Below are 19,233 nucleotides of genomic sequence, written 5' to 3' on the forward strand. Positions count from 1 at the left end.
GTCAGCATGACTTTACCCAAGGCAAGTCTTGCCTCACAAATCTGCTTCACTTTTTTGAAGGAGTTAATAAACAAGTAGATAAAGGTGAATCGGTAGATGTAGTATATTTGGATTTTCAGAAGGTGTTTGACAAAGTTCCTCATGAGAGCTTCTAGGAAAAGTAACAAGTCATGGGATAGGTGGCGATGTCCTTTCGTGGATTACAAACTAGCTAAAAGACAGGAAACAGAGAGAGTAGGATTAAATGGACAATTTTCTCAGTGGAAGGGAGTGGGCAGTGGAGTGCCTCAGGGATGTGTATTGGGACCTGTACTTTTCAATATATTTATAAATGATCTGGAAAGAAATACGAGTGAGGTAATCAAATTTGCAGATGATACAAAATTGTTCAGAGTAGTTAAATCCAAGCAGATTGTGATAAATTGCAGGAAGACCTTGTGAGACTGGAAAATTGGGCATCGAAACGGCAGATGAAATTTAATGTTGATAAGTGCAAGGTGATGCATATAGGGAAAAATAACCCATGCTATAGTTATACAATGTTAGGTTCCTTATTAGGAGCTACCACCCAAGAAAGAGATCTAGGCATCATAGTGGATAACACATTGAAATCATCAGTTCAGTGTGCTGCGGCAGTCAAAAAAGCAAAAAAGGTGTGGAATTATTAGAAAGGGAATGATGAATAAAACGGAAAATGTCACCAGTGGAAGGGAGTGGGCAGTGGAGTGCCTCAGGGATCTGTATTGGGACCCTTACTTTTCAATATATTTATAAATGATCTGGAAAGAAATACGACGAGTGAGATAATCAAATTTGCAGATGATACAAAATTGTTCAGAGTAGTTAAATCCAAGCAGATTGTGATAAATTGCAGGAAGACCTTGTGAGACTGGAAAATTGGGCATCCAAATGGCAGATGAAATTTAATGTGGATAAGTGCAAGGTGATGCATATAGGGAAAAATAACCCATGCTATAATTACACAATGTTGGGTTCCATATTAAGTGCTACAACCCAAGAAAGAGATCATAAGAACATAAGAACATAAGAAAATGCCATACTGGGTCAGACCAAGGGTCCATCAAGCCCAGCATCCTGTTTCCAACAGTGGCCAATCCAGGCCATAAGAACCTGGCAAGTACCCAAAAACTAAGTCTATTCCATGTAACCATTGCTAATGTTAGTGGCTATTCTCTAAGTGAACTTAATAGCAGGTAATGGACTTCTCCTCCAAGAACTTATCCAATCCTTTTTTAAACACAGCTATACTAACTGCACGAACCACATTCTCTGGCAACAAATTCCAGAGTTTAATTGTGCGTTGAGTAAAAAAGAACTTTCTCCGATTAGTTTTAAATGTGCCCCATGCTAACTTCATGGAGTGTCCCCTAGTCCTTCTACTATCCGAAAGAGTAAATAACCGATTCACATCTACCCGTTCTAGACCTCTCATGATTTTAAACACCTCTATCATATCCCCCCTCAGTCGTCTCTTCTCCAAGCTGAAAAGTCCTAACCTCTTTAGTCTTTCCTCATAGGGGAGTTGTTCCATTCCCCTTATCATTTTGGTAGCCCTTCTCTGTACCTTCTCCATCGCAATTATATCTTTTTTGAGATGCGGCGACCAGAATTGTACACAGTATTCAAGGTGCGGTCTCACCATGGAGCGATACAGAGGCATTATGACATTTTCCGTTTTATTCATCATTCCTTTTCTAATAATTCCCAACATTCTGTTTGCTTTTTTGACTGCCGCCGCACACTGAACCGACGATTTCAATGTGTTATCCACTATGACACCTAGATCTCTTTCTTGGGTTGTAGCACCTAATATGGAACCCAACATCGTGTAATTATAGCATGGGTTATTTTTCCCTATATGCATCACCTTGCACTTATCCACATTAAATTTCATCTGCCATTTGGATGCCCAATTTTCCAGTCTCACAAGGTCTTCCTGCAATTTATCACAATCTGCTTGTGATTTAACTACTCTGCACAATTTTGTGTCATCTGCAAATTTGATTATCTCACTCGTCGTATTTCTTTCCAGATCATTTATAAATATATTGAACAGTAAGGGTCCCAATACAGATCCCTGAGGCACTCCACTGTCCACTCCCTTCCACTGAGAAAATTGCCCATTTAATCCTACTCTCTGTTTCCTGTCTTTTAGCCAGTTTGCAATCCACGAAAGGACATCGCCACCTATCCCATGACTTTTTACTTTTCCTAGAAGCCTCTCATGAGGAACTTTGTCAAACGCCTTCTGAAAATCCAAGTATACTATATCTACCGGTTCACCTTTATCCACATGTTTATTAACTCCTTCAAAAAAGATCTAGGCATCATAGTGGATAACACATTGAAATCGTCAGTTCAGTGTGCTGTGGCAGTCAAAAAAGCAAACAGAATTTTGGGAATTATTAGAAAGGGAATGGTGAATAAAACGGAAAATGTCAAATATGCCTCTGTATCGCTCCATGGTGAGACCGCACCTTGAATACTGTGTACAATTCTGGTCACCGCATCTCAAAAAAGATATAATTGCGATGGAGAAGGTACAGAGAAGGTCTACCAAAATAAGGGGAATGGAACAGCTCCCCTATGAGGAAAGACTAAAGAGGTTAGGACATTTCAGCTTGGAGAAGAGACGGCTGAGGGGGGATATGATAGAGATGTTTAAAATTATGAGAGGTCTAGAACGGGTAGATGTGAATCGGTTATTTACTCTTTCGGATAGTAGAAAGACTAGGGGGCACTCCATGAAGTTGGCATGGGACACATTTAAAACTAATCGGAGAATGTTCTTTTTTACTCAACGCACAATTAAACTCTGGAATTCGTTGCCAGAGGAAATGGTTAGTGCAGTTAGTATAGCGGTGTTTAAAAAAGGATTGCATAAGTTCTTGGAGGAGAAGTCCATTACCTGCTATTAATTAAGTTGACTTAGAAAATAACCACTGCTATTACTAGCAACAGTAACATGGAATAGACTTAGTTTTTGGGTACTTGCCAGGTTCTTATGGCCTGGATTGGCCACTGTTGGAAACAGAATGGTGGGCTTGATGGACCCTTGGTCTGACCCAGTATGGCATGTTCTTATGTTCCTGCTCCTCTTGAAGACCCTGCTGAAGCTTCAATAGGACAAGAGGGACCATGATCCTCATGGCGCCTTCTGGCCCCGAGAGGTCTGGTTCCCTCTCCTTCGGGATCTGTCTATTAGGGACCCCATTCGGCTGAGGGCTGCACCCAATCTGATAACTCAGAACCAGGGCGCCCTGCGCCACCCGAACCTCTGGGTGCTGGCCCTCACGGCATGGCTATTGAGAGCATAATTCTCTCAATATCCATAATTCTCTCAATATCCATATTCTGAACCTTTCGGCCAGTGTCTCCCAGGTCTGGTGGCCTCTAGAAAGTTTTTCACCAGGAAGTCCTACAGTTCAAAGTGGAGATGGTTCTCCGTCTGGTGTGCGGGGCATGCACTGGATCCTGCTTGTGGCACCTTTCAGAGTCTGGGCTCCAAACCAGCTTAGTCAGGATATATCTCAGCGCGGTTGGTGCACACAATCGAGGCATCGCTGGCACACCAATATCGGCGCAGCCCTTGGTGGGTCATTTTATGAGGGGCCTACTTCAGTTGAAATCCCCTCTTTGGCCCCCTTCTATGTCTTGGGACCTTAATGTTGTCCTGGCATGGCTCATGCGTCCTTCCTTCGAGCCTTTGCGTTCCTGCGATCCAAAGTTCTTTACCTGGAACATCATTTTCCTAGTGCCAATTACTTCGGCTCGTAGAGTCAGTGAGCTTCAGACCTTGGTTACGTACCTACCATGCACATGTTTGTTTCCATGATCGTATGGTCTTGCATATGCACCCGAAATTCCTGCCTAAGGTTCTGTCTGATTTCCACATCAATCAGTCCATTGTTCTGCCCACCTTCTTTTCCAGGCCTCATTCCCACCCAGGGGAACAGGACCTTGGCTTTTTACTTAGAACGCACAGCTGGGCACTGACAGTCCACCCAGCTCTTTGTGTCCTTTGACCCCAATAGGCTGGGCATGGCAGTGGGAAAGCAGACTTTGTCCAGCTGACTAGCAGATTGAATCGCCTTCTGCTATGTGCAGGTGGGCCTTCAGCTAACTGGCCACATCAAAGCTCACTCTGTGCGGGCCATGGCGACATTACTGGCTCATTTGTGAGCAGTTCCCGTTGTCAAAATTTGTCGGGCAGCAACATGGAGTTCTCTTCACACATTCGCGGCTCACTACTGCTTGGGCAAAGATGGGCGGCAGAACAGTGCATTTGATCAGTCCATCCTGCGCAATCTTTTCCACACCTGAACCCAGCTCTTCCAGCCTAGTGCCCTTGGTTGGTGCCAGGCAGTCTTCTACCAACCAGGAGAGCCGCAGTTGTGTTGTGCCTGTTGGCACCTTGTTCGGCATCTGTTGGTCTGTCCTATTCACAGAGACGGCCTGGAGCTTGGTATTCACCCACATGTGAGCACTACCATCCTGCTTGACCTAGGTGAAAGCAGGATGTAACAAGTATTCTCCTATTACAGCAGAATGTTAGTCCTCAGGAATCCCGCCCACCTCCCCATGGAGTTGGTTTCTCCTGCGTGGATGTGAGGATAGTGGCAGGCTGGTCATGCTCAGTGTGCAGGTCAAAGCTTCTAGAAACTTTGACAGACGTTTTCCGTGCCGGGCTCCATCTGATGATGTCACCCACACGTGAGGACTAACATCCTGCTGTCCTAGGAAAGCACCTGTTACAGGTAAGCAACTGTACTTTTTGCATTGAGCCTCATGCACCCGTAGCCTTTTGGTTCATCACATCACATAATCCTCCTGAATTTGACACAATACTCCAATGATTGAGCAAAGGTATTGTCATCTCCTTTTTTTTCTGCTGGTTATAGATATGTAATATCTGCACCCTAAAATCCTGCTCGCTTTCTCCAATGCTTTGTTACACTGTTTGGCAACCTTGGCATCATCAAATAGGATTATCTCCAGATTGTTCTCTTTGGTACTCTTCAATACCTTGTTCTACTTCAGTTACATATTGGTAGCCTTGGTTTCTTTATATAGAAAACATGATGATCTTTTTTTTTGCATTAAAACTGAGCTAATAGAGCCAAAATGGCATTGATTGTGTGAGATGCTCTGCTGAAATTCAAAAAATGTTTCTTTTTATTCATTGTTTTTCTCTATTACGAAAACAAAGGGTATGTCATGAGTTTACCCACACTTGGACTCTTTTCTATCCCATCCTTGGTCCAGTGGACCACTGTGTGACTTCTGAGAGCTGATAGTGGAACACTGTATGCAGCTGAATACCACAGGGCAATGTCTCATTCTTCAGATAAAACCTTGCTTAGCTTCACATTTTGTATGTCACCACCGCAGCCTTAGTCTACTGCAACAGGACAAGCTGCTTCTCTCATTTTGTCCAGCTTTCCATTCTCAGTATCACTTCCACTGCATATGAGCTTCCCAGTGGTGAAAGGAGGTGAAGGCTGTCATAGGGAAGAGCCTGGACCAGGTAGACCTGCTGGGATGAATACGATGTCATCTCCAAAACAAGATCCTCTGACCCTATTTTCTGTACAGGCAGGAGGGTCTACTTCAGGAATGACAAATATTAATTTGAAAGTTAGTGTCCTCCAAGATAACCAACATTACCTTTAAGGTGCTTATTTTGGATTTTATCTTTGCTGAACAGTCAAAATATGTGAATCTTTTTCCGATAAAATCCAGAAGCTTGAGAATCAAATGATGGCACTGCAAAAATGTAATTATTCACTGATTAAAGAATACTTGGCACTCAGTTGTAGGATGGAAAATATTGAGAATTTCAGTAAATCTTGGAGCATTGTGTGTTTAAGAGATTCTTCTGAGACATTACCTCTGAGAGAGTTAATAGTTTCAAATCCAGGGGCGCATTGGGATCATGATGCACAGAGGAAGGGAATGGTATGCTCCTTGAGAGTTAGTAAGTGTGGAGTGAAGGCTGCACATGCACTCACAGTGGCTCTGAGACAAACATTACTCAAACAAACAACTGTCTATTATTTAGGGAAAAATTTCTGTTTCCAAAGAATGATTTAATAAGAATGTTTGTTGTGCTTCCAGAATCTTCCTAAATTTCCTGAATATCCTAGATTTCTTGTCTGGCTCCAGTGCCAGTTTCCATTTTGCTAGCTCCATGTGGACTCTCTTCTGGATATGGGTTGGGTCCAGCATGCCTTCTGTTTGTATTCCTGACATTTATCTGTGGTGCCTTACTAATCCCTTCTTCATTGAATCCTGCACAAAAGTATTTGCTTAGTATTTCAGCTTTTATCTTGTTGCCCACCACACATTCATCCTTTTCACTTCTGTCTTATAATCCCACACTATACTTTCACCTTCCGCCAACATATCAGTAAAAAAAAAAAACAAAAACTGTTTTGTCACCCTAACCAGCTATTTTCTGTTCCAGTTGTACAGTGGTGTTGAATCTTTCCTCATTATCTTGCTCTTAAGGAAAATATACTAATTTTGGACAGTCTTTCAGCACACATCAATCTGTGTATCCCCTTTGGTAACTCTGTGGCTCTTTTTATGTTTCTAACAATTGGATATTCTTTTTCTTGACTTGTGCCCAAAATCGAAACTTATTTTCCAAAATTGGCCTAAAGAATGCTTCATATCGTAAAAGACATTTTTACTTCCACACTCAATATAATGCTCTGACTGCTATTGCTTGGTTTTATTAACTTATTTGTTAGCATTCCTAATTTTAAATCTTGTAATTCTTGAGCTCCATTTTTTTTTAACCATTCCTTAGTATCCCGCTATAGTTACACCTGGTAGATCAATTGGTGATGGATTTATGAAATCTGGTTTATATTTACCATAAAAGTACCATGTCACCCTAGCTACCATTAATCTAGACTACGGTAGGTTAAAATGCTTTCTGCAGGTGCATTGTACTACAATATAGGGATAACCATCCATGGTATAAGAAAATAACTTGCTAATAAAAAATGATTGCCTATAATTTTCATTTACTAGCTGCTTTCTGGGCATGTTAGAGAAGTTCATGCTTTACAGGGAAAATAACTTTTTCTCTACAAATAGTGTGCTACACTGTGTTTTTGTGCAGAACACTCAGTGATTGCCTAAGATACATCCAGTCTTCAAATTGCTTCTATACATACAGTTTGCTCAATCCTTGCTGGGCCTGAACTTTGGTTAACCTGTGTACATTGCTTTCAGCAAATCAGGTGCAAAAGGCAACCTTTAAGAAATTGTCTATACTCAGATCTGTGGAATAATTGGTATGTCTGTGTAAAGGTTTCCCTTTTGTTGCAATCCCCCCTCCCCCTTGCCTACCACCATTTTCAGGAAACTTAGTTGATACTAAAAATTGATATGTACTTAAGAAGGAAGAATCATGCTGGGTCAGACCAATGGTCCATCAAGCTCAGCATCCTGTCTCTGCCAGAATCCAGTTTATTTGGCAGTATCTGGCAGTTGCATTCCATGTTACTCATGTGCAAATTGGTCCTTAATTGCACATCAGGAGCTAATATGATCTAACATTTTCTTGAAAGCTTTATGCAATTAAAATCCTCCAAATAATTTGTTTTTGATACCTTTCAAAATTTGTCTCTTATGGATGTACAACTCTGCATCCAAGTTGTTCTACTATTGAAGTTGGGTGAACTTGGACACCTCTTACTTTTGTCTTGTTCTCTTATGGCTCAGCTAAGACCTTTAATGCTGTACAAATGTTAAGGTTCCTGTGCTGTTATGTAACCATGTGACCTGTTTTTCCACAGATGTATGTGAAAAAGTTGATGGATATTATTACTGTAGAGAACCCCAAGATGCCATATGAGATGAAGGAGATGGCTTTAGAAGCCATTGTACAACTCTGGAGAATCCCCAGCTTTGTCACCGAACTCTATATTAATTATGACTGTGACTACTATTGCTCCAACCTCTTTGAAGACCTCACCAAGCTTCTCTCAAAGGTCATTAGATGTTCTAGTAGCTAAAATCAACTAGAAAAATGAGAAGACCTAAGTAGTAAGCTTGACAGGAAACTTGGCAGTCAAGACAGAGGGACAACAGGAAACTAGACAAGGGAGAGAGGCAATGGGAAACTGGGTAAAGGAAAAGAAAATTAGGCTGGGGAAAAATGCAGCATAACAGTGTATTTTGTTGAAGAGAATGAGCACTATGGTAAGATTCTATGGTAAGAACTTTGCAAAGGTGACACTAAAATATGCATATATATGAGAGGGGAGATTAGCTGGAAGGCATTTGTAAATGGCATCCAAAGATATCTGGGGGGAATGAGGTGAGTAAATATGATACAAGGATTTTGAGGAATCTTATAGATCAGTAGTTCCCAACCTGTGGTCCGTGGATCCCTAGGGGTCTGTGGGAAGTGACCAGAGATAGAAGAAAGCCCGCGCCGCCAAAGGAGAGGCCCAATAGGCCGTCGGTCACCCCAGCCAGAGAAGACTGAGGAGGCAGCAGGGCCCCCGGGGCACCCATCCCACCAGCGGATGAAGATGGCAAGTGGTCTGACAGGCCACTAGCACATCCATCTAGTATTCCCTCTAAGTTGCACAACTGCGCAGCACAGCTTTTCCCTTCCAGTGCAGGAAAGCCGGCGGGGCCATGGTGGAGCTCATCCTTCTGCCTGAAGAGAAAGGAGAGAAACTGACTACTGGCCACCACCAGAGCGAGAAAAAAATGGAGAGACCCAGCTGAGGGTCGCCAGCGGGATAGAGGTGAAAAATAGAGACCCTTTTGCATGCCGGCGGTGCCAAAGTTTAAAAAATAAAAAGGGAAAGAGATCCGGTTAAGGGCTCCTGGCAGGGCCCAAGTGAAAAAATGCAGCTGCGGGCCACCGCAGATCCCAGGCCAACGGCACTGAAATAAATATGAGTAAGAGACCCAGCTGAGGGTACCAATGGTGCCGAAGTTAAAACAAAAAGGAAAGCGATCCATCTAAGGGCTGCCACGGGGAAAAAATAGAGACCCGGCAGTGGGCTGCTGTCTGAGCCCAAGCCAGCGGGGCAAAGAATGAGCAGAAGCACAATTGAGAGAGAGATTGGGAGCCTGCTTGTGTGTGTGCCTGTGAGAGCATTTGTGTTACATATAGGCTCTCACAGGCATGCACACAATGTGTCTAAGGGAGAGAGCCTGTGTATATGAGAGTATAGGCATGTATATTAGAGTGAGTGTGAGAGAATGAATGTGGTGTTGTGTGTATGTGTGAGGAAGAGAAGATAGCATTTGTGATGCCCTATTTCCACCAATCCACGACAATCTCAGGATGACTGGGATGAAAGATCTCAGGTATAGAGAGCAGGAGATTTTTTAATTCTTATTAGTTTTAATTATTGGGTATAATTTGATGTTTCTGCTGTTTTGAAATATTTTGTTTTTTTGTGGAAATATTAAACATTTTTTAACTATTGGATTTTTTTATTCTTCAGATGTTTTGAAATATTTTATTGGTGTTTGGGGAAATATTAGAAAACCGTATGCAAGTTTTTAAATTATTGGATGTTTGGCTGTTTTGACATTCTTGTTATTAGTACAGTTTTAATATTATGAATGATGTTTTATATCTCTTGATTTTATTCTTGATGTTTTGCGAGGAATGAAGATGTTTGTTTTTCTATTGTTCCACTGCATAATACAGTTGGGTTTGTGGTTTCCGGTATAGTTTTTGTTGACACACTTCTATTTATAACCTTATATGGCATATAACTGCAGGTAAAAAGAAAGGGAAGCATGTGGAGGTCTGTGAATAATTTGGAGGTTGAAAAGGGGTCCATACTCCCAAAAAGGTTGGGAACCCCTGTTATAGATAGGCTAGCTAAAATTAGTTGAAATTCCCTGGATGCTCTTATACAATGTTCTCCCCAGTCTGAACCGAACTTACATACCCTTTCACTCTTCCCAGCTCAACCCCAGGACTGCTCCCTCTTCTCCTTTTAAGGGACCAGCCCCAACACACTCTGACCCCCTCCTGCACACTCTGATCCCTCCTCCCCCGGCCTGATCCCTGCACACTCTGACCCCCATTCCTTAGCCTGATTGCAGCACGCTCTGTCCCTCTGACTCCAGCACACTGATCACCCCCTCCCCGCCACTCTGAACCCCCTCCCCAGCTCAACTCTCCTTCCCCTACCCTGACTTGCCCTCCCAACTGAATGTCTGTATATTGTGTCCACTGCTCTCACTGATTTTTCCCAGCACTCCTTTCCCCCCTTACTGGCCCAGCACTCTCTGCATCCCCCCCTCCCCCCCACTCAGATTAATCCCAGCACACTCTGCTTTCCTCCCAAAATCCAAAATGAAATAAAGTAAGAAAAAAAATCCAAAAAACAAACTAAATTCCCCTCATCCCACCAAACCTCTTTAAACAAAGCCCCCCCCCCCCCCAGCCCAGAGCTCCTCCCATTCCAACCCCTACTCTGTTGTGGGTCTATGGGTGTCCTAGGTCCCATGTACCACCCCAGGCATTAATCACAACTTTCTTTATAAGAAAAAAAAACAGTCCCAGTTCCAGCTCTCCTGACGATCAAACCTGCCAACCCCCAGGATACCTCTTACTTCCTCCTACCCTAGCCCTTTCCCCAATGAAGGTCTTGGTTTTACAGGGGCAGGAGCAATATCCTGTCTCTCCTGTCCTGCTGCTCTGGTATGTCAAAATGGCCGCTGGTCAACCCAAGGCCGGCACTATTATGTTATACTGTAACTGGATCTGGGTTTTTTTTTCCTTTTAAAGAAAGTGTTGCTGTGTGTTTGGTAGAGTGCATGGGACCCTGAACACCCATAGACCCATGATAGGTAACAGTTGCAGTGGGATGAGATCCAGGAGGATCTTAAGGACCAGAAAGGCCTATTTAAGTAGGTTTGGTCAATGGGGGAGCTGTTTTTAAGAAAATGATTGTCTGGTGGGATGCACTTGTACACCCCAACACTCAAAGCTTCAGAGGCTTCCACAAAAGTAGGATTTGTCTGTTGGGAACTGATTGGGTACAAATGCACACTGTACCGACACTGATAGACATCTGGCACATGCATATTGTATATATAGTTTGAGTAGGGTGGCAGAGTCTTAATAAGTTAGGAAATAGAATAAGTACATTTCTTCTCATAAAGAGATCTGTGGTCTCAAATTCCTATTTTACAACATCTTTTTTTATCTAATAAAATGTATAGCAACTTAGTGAAATTCTGGGAATAGAATGAGAGATGTATCTAATTTTGTGGGGTTGAACTGAGGCAAGGGACTGCTTGATATAAGCTAGATAAGTTAGAAGGAATATATTATGAGCTTGCAAGTAATATAGAAGCTGCCCATCTGGGGAAAAAGGAGGCAATTTGGGGAACAGAGATTTGCCTTTGGATGATTCTCAGTTGTTCCCTGAAAATAATTTAATTTAGCCTTCAGTTGTTACACAAAGCAGAGAAAGTGAAGATTAGCTGTATTTTCAAACTTTAGATCTTTCTATGGTTTTGTGCTTTTATTTCTGCAGAATGCCTTTCCAGTTTCCGGACAATTGTATACAACCCACCTGCTATCCCTTGAAGCATTGTTAACTGTCATTGATAGCACCGAAGCTCACTGCCAAGCCAAAGTCCTCAGCAACACAATGCAACAGGAAAAGGCAGCAATCAAAACTACTATGGATGTTTGTGATAGTGCCAAAGATCTCATCAGCAGTAAGACCCTGAAAGCTTTCTGTTAACCTTTTTGATAGAAATAAATTTAATCACAAAACAGAAAAATTAATATTTCTGTTTATTCGGTGAATAATTATAGCTAGAGCCTCTGGTTTCTCATGATTCTATATCAAGGGCTGCAACGTTTTGTTGCAGAATTGGCCAGCTCCTATGGTATCATATGAAACTGGGACTGAATACAGTAGTAGGGAGCCATTTTTGGTAGAAGGAAGATGTGACTGGCAGTCTTCTCATCTCCCTCTTCCCTCTTAACGATTCTCTTACTCTGGTTAATCCCCTCTCTCGCCCCCTCCATCTACCAATATCCCCACCTACAGAGTGGTAGATAGCAGGAAGAGCATGGAAAAGCCTTGGGCCGCATCCTCCTTGTATGTGCTGAGATCAGAATGTAGAATCTAGAAGACTATAGATCTCTTCAGTGTCCCTCACAGTTCATACTATTTGTCTGTCCTCAAGCACCAGACGAGGAGAACACCGCCTAAGGCATCAATATTTTCCTCCTTCTGTTGGCCAGCTTGATGGATGGGGATCATTGTGTAGAGTGGGAAGAGGAAGAGATCAGGGTTGAATAGAGGAGGAAAAAAGATCAGGGTGGGAGAGGTTAAGGGAGATCAGCTGGAGAAGGGGAGACTAAACATACCACAGAAATTAACATTGTCTTCTTTGGAAACTAACATTTCCTCTTCCTTTTTCTTTGACAATAAAGACAATGAAAGACCTTTGACGGAAGAGAAAGTACCTGATGTAAACTTGGAGCCATCGGGGGCCTGTCCTCCTACTAGTGGGCATCTAATGGCTGATAAAATGAAACTAGGGCATCAGGATTTGGAAGAAGTTACTGAAGCAGGTAAAACAGCTGGAATATATTTTAAATCTTTACTCTTACTTTTTTTTAGTTTGACCTGGCTGATAGATCTGTATGTGAAAACTAATCTTTGAATGAAGATTTGCTTTTGTTCAATGTAGAAAGTAATTGTCCTGTTTTCAATTAATAATTTTTAAAAAAGGGGGCAAAAGGTGTCTCTCTGAATGTGTTTATCTGTGTTATCTTTATTTTTTTTAGTTATGTCTACTCACATTGTCCACCAGGACTGTTATTTCCCTATGCATCATACTCCACTGAGGGTTTGCCCCTCCCACCAACCTCCAAAGGGAAAGGTGGTAATCCTTTAGCATAATAATGACACTTTAAAGTTTTCTTTCAGTATGTATCATATGTCAGAGTATGACATAATATTGTTATTGTATTAGACATCTAATATGCATACACACCATTGAGGTACTTGAAATGTCCATGCTTGCAACATAATGTGATTGACATTGTACATATTAATGTCTGGGTGGAGTTTGTTTCACTAATGTCTTATGCCACAAATCTCAGATATATGACAAATATGTATTGTATTCACTTCTTTATTGCTTGTGAAACCATGAAAGCATTGCTTACTCATTATATGTGCTGTCTGTATTTTGTTATATTTCATTTGCGAGAAAGGTATTATATTCTTGCACATAATCGGTTCTCTGTCGACAGACAGGCATGAATTAGCCATTACGTGTGGGTGAGGTCATCTAATGGCGCCAATATGGACCCATCTCTCAGAGTTTAGTAAAACATTTACTGAGCATGTGTGGGAGCTCTCATCAATCTTGCTTCAGTCTTTCTGCATGGATGTGTCCCAGTATAAGCAGCAGCCATACTCCACAGTTTTCAAGATCTATAAGTCTGTGATGGTACAAAGCCATTCCAGAGATTGTAAGGTGGTTTCAATATCATTAAAAACTGGTCCTGGGTTTAGGCTGCATCTGCTGCTAATCCTTTGGCTGATACCTTTCCCTCTGACAACCTTGGGTGGGCAGCAACTGCTGCTGCTGAAGACTGGGAAGGATCTTAATGATGCTGAATAGAGTGGAAAGGGTGTCTATGGAAGAATGAATGCTTGGAAGGAAAATACTAGTGTCTGGCAAGAGCTAGTTGATCCTCTATCACAGCTGATAGTGACTGAAAGGTGGATTGATGTTCTTTAATCAGAGCTATCGTCTCTTGAACTTTGTCATCTAACAAACTGTCCTCTGTACAAGGCATATCCAGAAGACAATCATGCATATCTTCCAATAAGGCTGGGGGTTCTGTTCCAGATAGTTCTTAATCCCTCAAGAGGTTTGCGGGGGATTAAGATCTATACTGGACTGAACAAACAGTTGGTACAGGAGAGGTTCAAGATGAGATCCCTCTAGACAATTCTCTATTAAATTCAATCGAAGGATTGGATGTGTGCTGTAGATCTGAAGGCTGCTTATGCCCAATCCCCATTCACCTTACCAATCGAAAGTTCCTCAGGTTTGTAGTAAACGACATGCACTACCAGTACTTGTTGTTTCCTTTCCACCTGTCTGCAGCTTCAAGGGTCTTCACAAAATATCTGGTGGTAGTGGTTGCACAGCTGCAACAACAGGGAAACTGTGCATTCCCTTACCTGGATGATTGACTGGTGATGGATCTATCTCCAACAGGAGTTCTAGAGTCCCCAAAGACTCCTTCAGTCCTCAATAGGATCAACTCTATTAGCCTTTGTCTCACCAAATCTTTGACCCCAGGACGAGAGCATCCCTTCAGAGGTGGATAACACATCGAAATCATTGGTTCAGTATGCTGCGGCAGTCAAAAAAGCAAACAGAATGTTGGGAATTATTAGGAAGGGAATGGTGAATAAAACGGAAAATGTCATAATGCCTCTGTATCGCTCCATGGTGAGACTGCACCTTGAATACTGTGTACAATTCTGGTCGCCGCATCTCAAAAAATATATAATTGTGATGGAGAAGGTACAGAGAAGGGCGACCAAAATGATAAAGGGAATGGAACAGCTCCCCTATGAGGAAAGACTAAAGAGGTTAGGACTTTTCAGCTTGGAAAAGAGACGGTTGAGGGGGGGATATGATAGAGGTGTTTAAAATCATGAGAGGTCTAGAACGGTTAGATGTGAATCGGTTATTTAGTCTTTCAGATAATAGAAAGACTAGGGGGCACTCCATGAAGTTAGCATGTGGCACATTTAAATCTAATCTGAGAAAATTCTTCTTCACTCAAGGCACAATTAAACTCTGGAATTTGTTGCCAGAGGATGTGGTTAGTGCAGTTAGTATAGCTGTGTTTAATAAAGGATTGAATACATTTTTGGAGGAGAAGTCCATTACCTGCTATTAATTAAATTGACTTAGAAAATAGCCACTGCTATTACTAGCAATGGTAACATGAAATAGACTTAGTTTTTGGGTACTTGCCAGGTTCTTATGGCCTGGATTGGCCACTGTTGGAAACAGGATGCTGGGCTTGATGGACCCTTGGTCTGACCCAGTATGTCATGTTCTTATGATGTTAAGTTCTGAAGGTGGGCCTTGTGTTGCGTGTTCCACCGTTATCAAATTACATTGTTTACCAATGCCTCCACCAAAGAGTTCGGAGCATACACTGAAGCAGTGTGAACCCAAAGATTGTGGTCCTCACTGGAGGTTGTCAGCATATCAACAGCATTCTCTCACCTTTTGGGAAAGAGAATCTTGATCCAGATAAACAGCTAGGTGTCTATATTGTGCATAAATAGGTAGGGAGATATGGGCATGCCCTCTGCCAGGAAGCTCTCCAAATCTGGTCATGGATGAGACATCACAATGCCTATCTTCAGGTACCTTCAAGGAATCTGGAACCTGTTGAACAGTCTCAGCTGGGTGTTATAACTGCATGAGTGGTCTGTGGATCAGGGAGTTGTGGACAACTTGTTCAGTCATAGGAGAAAGCTGGTAATCAAACTGTTCACCTCTGAAGACAACAGAAAGGTTGAGAAGATCTGTTCCATGTACCTGAGCAGGTACAGACCGGCTCTCATTTCTTTACTGCTAGAGTGGGGTGTTGATCTTCTCTGTGTACCCATCAATTCCTCTCATTGCCAGGACCATATAGGAAGTTCTTTAGGGTAAAGCGAGTTAGTTCTTGTAGCACTAGCCCAGCCATGGCAAGTGTGGTATCCATATCTTGTCCATCTCTCAGTTCATTCTCAAGTTCCTTTGGGAATGTCCTTGACTCTCATTACACAGGAGGAAGGCAGGTTCTGCCATCCAAACCTGCCATCACTGGCACTCATGGCATGGATGTTGAATGCAAAGTAGTCTCCTCCTTGTTCCTTCTCAAAGAGGTAGAGGATGCTGTGATTTCTGCCAGCAAACCTTTAACCAGAAGTTCATATGGTTTCAAATGGAAGATGTTCTCGACAGCTGGGTCCCTTCTTCTATGGCCCAAGGGACTTGTTTCAGTTTAGTGGAACCAGGGGTAACGATTTGAAACTCCAGGGAGGAAGACTTAGAACCAATGTCAGGAAATATTTCTTCACTGAGAGGGTGGTGGATGTCTGGAATGCCCTTCTGGAGGAAGTGGTGAAGACTAAAACTGTGAAGGATTTCAAAGGGGCAAGGGATAAACACTGTGGATCCCTAAAAGGCTAGAGGATGGGAATAAATAAAAAAGCTTAACCGGCATGGAGCGGCAGTTACTACCTTGGGAAGCTTGCTGGGTAGACTAGATGGACCATTTTGGTCTTTTTCTGCCGTCATTACTATGTTACTATCTATTCTGCCTATCATCCTTAGCATTTCTTCAAAGTTTATCTCTGTATTGTTGCAGTGTTGCCTCTGCAGGTGGAAGGGGCTATGACCTTTCACTGTCCTTGGGTATCAAAATTTATGAAAGGACTGTAGCATTCCAAGCTTCCGGTCAATAAAAACTTCCAGTACCTTAGGGCCTCAACATGTTCCTAACTGAACTTATAAAATCTCCTTTTGAACCACTCAAGTCAGTGGACTTGAGGTTTCTCACTTAAAAAGTAACTTTAGTATGAAGAGTAAGTGAACCACAGTCTCTGGTTTCATATTTACCATACTTAAAATTTTTTCACAACAGGGTGATTCTATGAATTCACCTCAGGTTTCTTCTGAAAGTGAGATCTGTATTTAACATATATAGTAACAGTAGCAGAAAAAGGCCAGTCTGCCCAGCAAGTTTCTTATGGTAGTAACTGCAGCTCCTTGCAGGTTATCCCCAAGCCTTATGTTAAGAGTAGTAGTAATTACATATCAAAACCAAGCAACTGTCAAACCCATAATAAAATTACTGCTAGCAACATTTTTATGGGGTGAGCAGCCTTCTTGATAATTCAGACAATGCTGCTTGAATGTGCTTTGCTTTTGAGACTTGCCCACAGAAGCAGTCCTGTGCTTTTTCCCTAATGTCTGCGTTTAGGTACCCCAGACTATAAAAGTCGATCCCAGCATTGGCTGTTGTCTGAATCCAATTCCCCATTTTCTCCCCGCCATTGAAGCAAAGAGTGATATTGCCGTTGTGTCAAGAGCATCAAGGTAATTGGTTAAGGGTAGTAATCTCCATGCCTTCTGTTAAGGGTAGTAACTGCTGCTCTGTGCAGGTTACTCCCATGCGCCCTTTTCTTCATTTTCAACCTCTAGCTTTTAGGGATCTGCCGTGTTTATCCAATGCCCTTCTGAATTCGTTTGTTTTCATTCTCACCACCTGTTCTGGAGGTGCATTTGAAGCATCCACCACTCTCTCTTTGAAGAAATGTTTTCTCATGTTGGTTCTCAGTCGACCCCCTTGGAGTTTCAAATTGTGACCCCTAGTTCTACAGTCTTCTTTCAAATATAAAAGATTTAATGTCTGTGCATTATTAAAGCCTTTCAGGTATATGAAGGTCTGTATCATATCTCCCTGCACCTCTTCTCCTCCAGGGGATACATACAGTATACCCTGGAGGGGTTAGATCCTGCATCCTCTTCTCATAGGTCTTCCAGCATAAACCCCTAACCATTTTGGTTGCCCTTCTTTGGACTGCCTCCATCCTGTCTCTATCCTTTTTGAGATACAGTCTCCAGAACTGAACACAGTACCCCAAGTGAGGCCTCACCTAAGGCCTGTATAAGGGCATTATCACCTTTTTTTTTCCTGCTGGTTATTCTTCTCTCTATGCAGCCCAGCATTCCTCTGGCTTTAGCTACCACCTTGTCACATTGCTTTATTGCCTTCAGATCTCCAGACACTATCACCCCAAGATCCCTTTCACAGTCTGTGCACATAAATAGTGCACCCCTTATTGCATATGGTTCAATTGGATTACTGCACTCCAAGCTCATGTCTTTGCACTTCTTGGCATTGAAAGCTGGTTGCCAAACCTTGACAACGCTTCAGATATTTCTAAATGTATTTATTTATTACAATATTTATTATCCACCTATAACACAAATGTGCTAAGTGGATTACAAAAAAATATAATCCATCATTTAAAATAAAAATACAATAAAACATACTATAAACAAGACTAAAACAATAACCTCATCCATCCAAATAATTAGATGAAAGCTTTTCATTCTCTATACTCCTTCAGCTGTGTCCACTCTGTTGCAGATCTTAGTTTCATCAGCAAAAAGACAAACTTTTCCCTCTAACCCCTCTGCAATGTCACTCATGAAGACATTGAACAGAGCCAGTCCCAGAACTGATCCCTAAGGGACTCCACATAACAATATTCTGTATTCGTAGTAGATTCTGTTTACCATTACCCACTGTCTTCTGTCTGTCCACCAACTTGTAATTCATTCCACCACGTTGACACCCATTCCTAGGCTGCTGCTTTTATTTATGAGCCGCCTATGCTACCTACATTTTTTCCAAGACCACGTGCACAAGGGAGAGCGGGCTCTTCACTCCTTGGATTGTATTACCTAGAGAGGACTCAACTTCACCATCAAGCTTTTCAGCTGTTTGTGTCTTTTGTTTCTTATAGGACATGGTTGGCTACAGACTGTATATCACTGGCTGACTTATAGATTACAGGCTCTCAAGAATTATCAAGTGAGAGCCATGACGACTTTGGCATATCTCAAGGCCAATTCTGTTGAACACTTTTGCAAAGCTACTATTTAATTGTCTCTTCACACCTTCATGTCCCAATATTGTCTAGACAGTATTTTCCGAATAGATAGTAATTTTACATAAGCTCTTCTTCACAGTCTGTACTCCCAGTAGTCCACGCTCCACTTGGTAGGGCTGGCTTGTCTTGTGCTTATGCTGTGCAATCCTCAGCTTTAGACTCCCCACTTGTAATGGCTGATAAGGGTGTGCTGTGTTTTTTGTCATCATTGTTTCATGTCATATGTTTGATTTCATTTTTAAAAGTTGCTTGGTGTGTGCTTATTACAGGTTTTCCTAATTTCAGAGTTAGTGCGCATTAATAGATCTTAGCGTGCACTAACTGAAAATGTTATCCGTAAGTTAAAAAGTGTCAAATAGGGGAGCAGTTTGTTAGCTAGAGGTATAGTTCTACATTCCCATAGGCTGTCTCTTTAGTTACTTGTTTGGATTGCCAAGGTTGCAAGATGGTGTTTGGGGAGGATGGCCAGTGC

The 19,233-nt window shown here is 42.1% G+C and overlaps 1 protein-coding gene across 5 annotated transcripts in view; it reads left to right on the forward strand.

Annotated features, from left to right (window-relative positions):
- The window catches only part of GBF1 (golgi brefeldin A resistant guanine nucleotide exchange factor 1), a 739,811-nt gene that overhangs the window by 438,473 nt on the left and 282,105 nt on the right, over positions 1–19,233 (forward strand). For all 5 annotated transcript variants that reach the window (XM_029609015.1, XM_029609018.1, XM_029609019.1 and 2 more), the window contains 3 exons: positions 7,833–8,027; positions 11,562–11,748; positions 12,476–12,616. In XM_029609015.1, the coding sequence (XP_029464875.1) occupies positions 7,833–8,027; positions 11,562–11,748; positions 12,476–12,616 (523 nt within the window). The remainder of the gene's footprint in view (positions 1–7,832; positions 8,028–11,561; positions 11,749–12,475; positions 12,617–19,233) is intronic.

Source organism: Rhinatrema bivittatum, chromosome 7 (genome assembly GCF_901001135.1).
Source record: "Rhinatrema bivittatum chromosome 7, aRhiBiv1.1, whole genome shotgun sequence".
NCBI lineage: Eukaryota > Metazoa > Chordata > Amphibia > Gymnophiona > Rhinatrematidae > Rhinatrema > Rhinatrema bivittatum.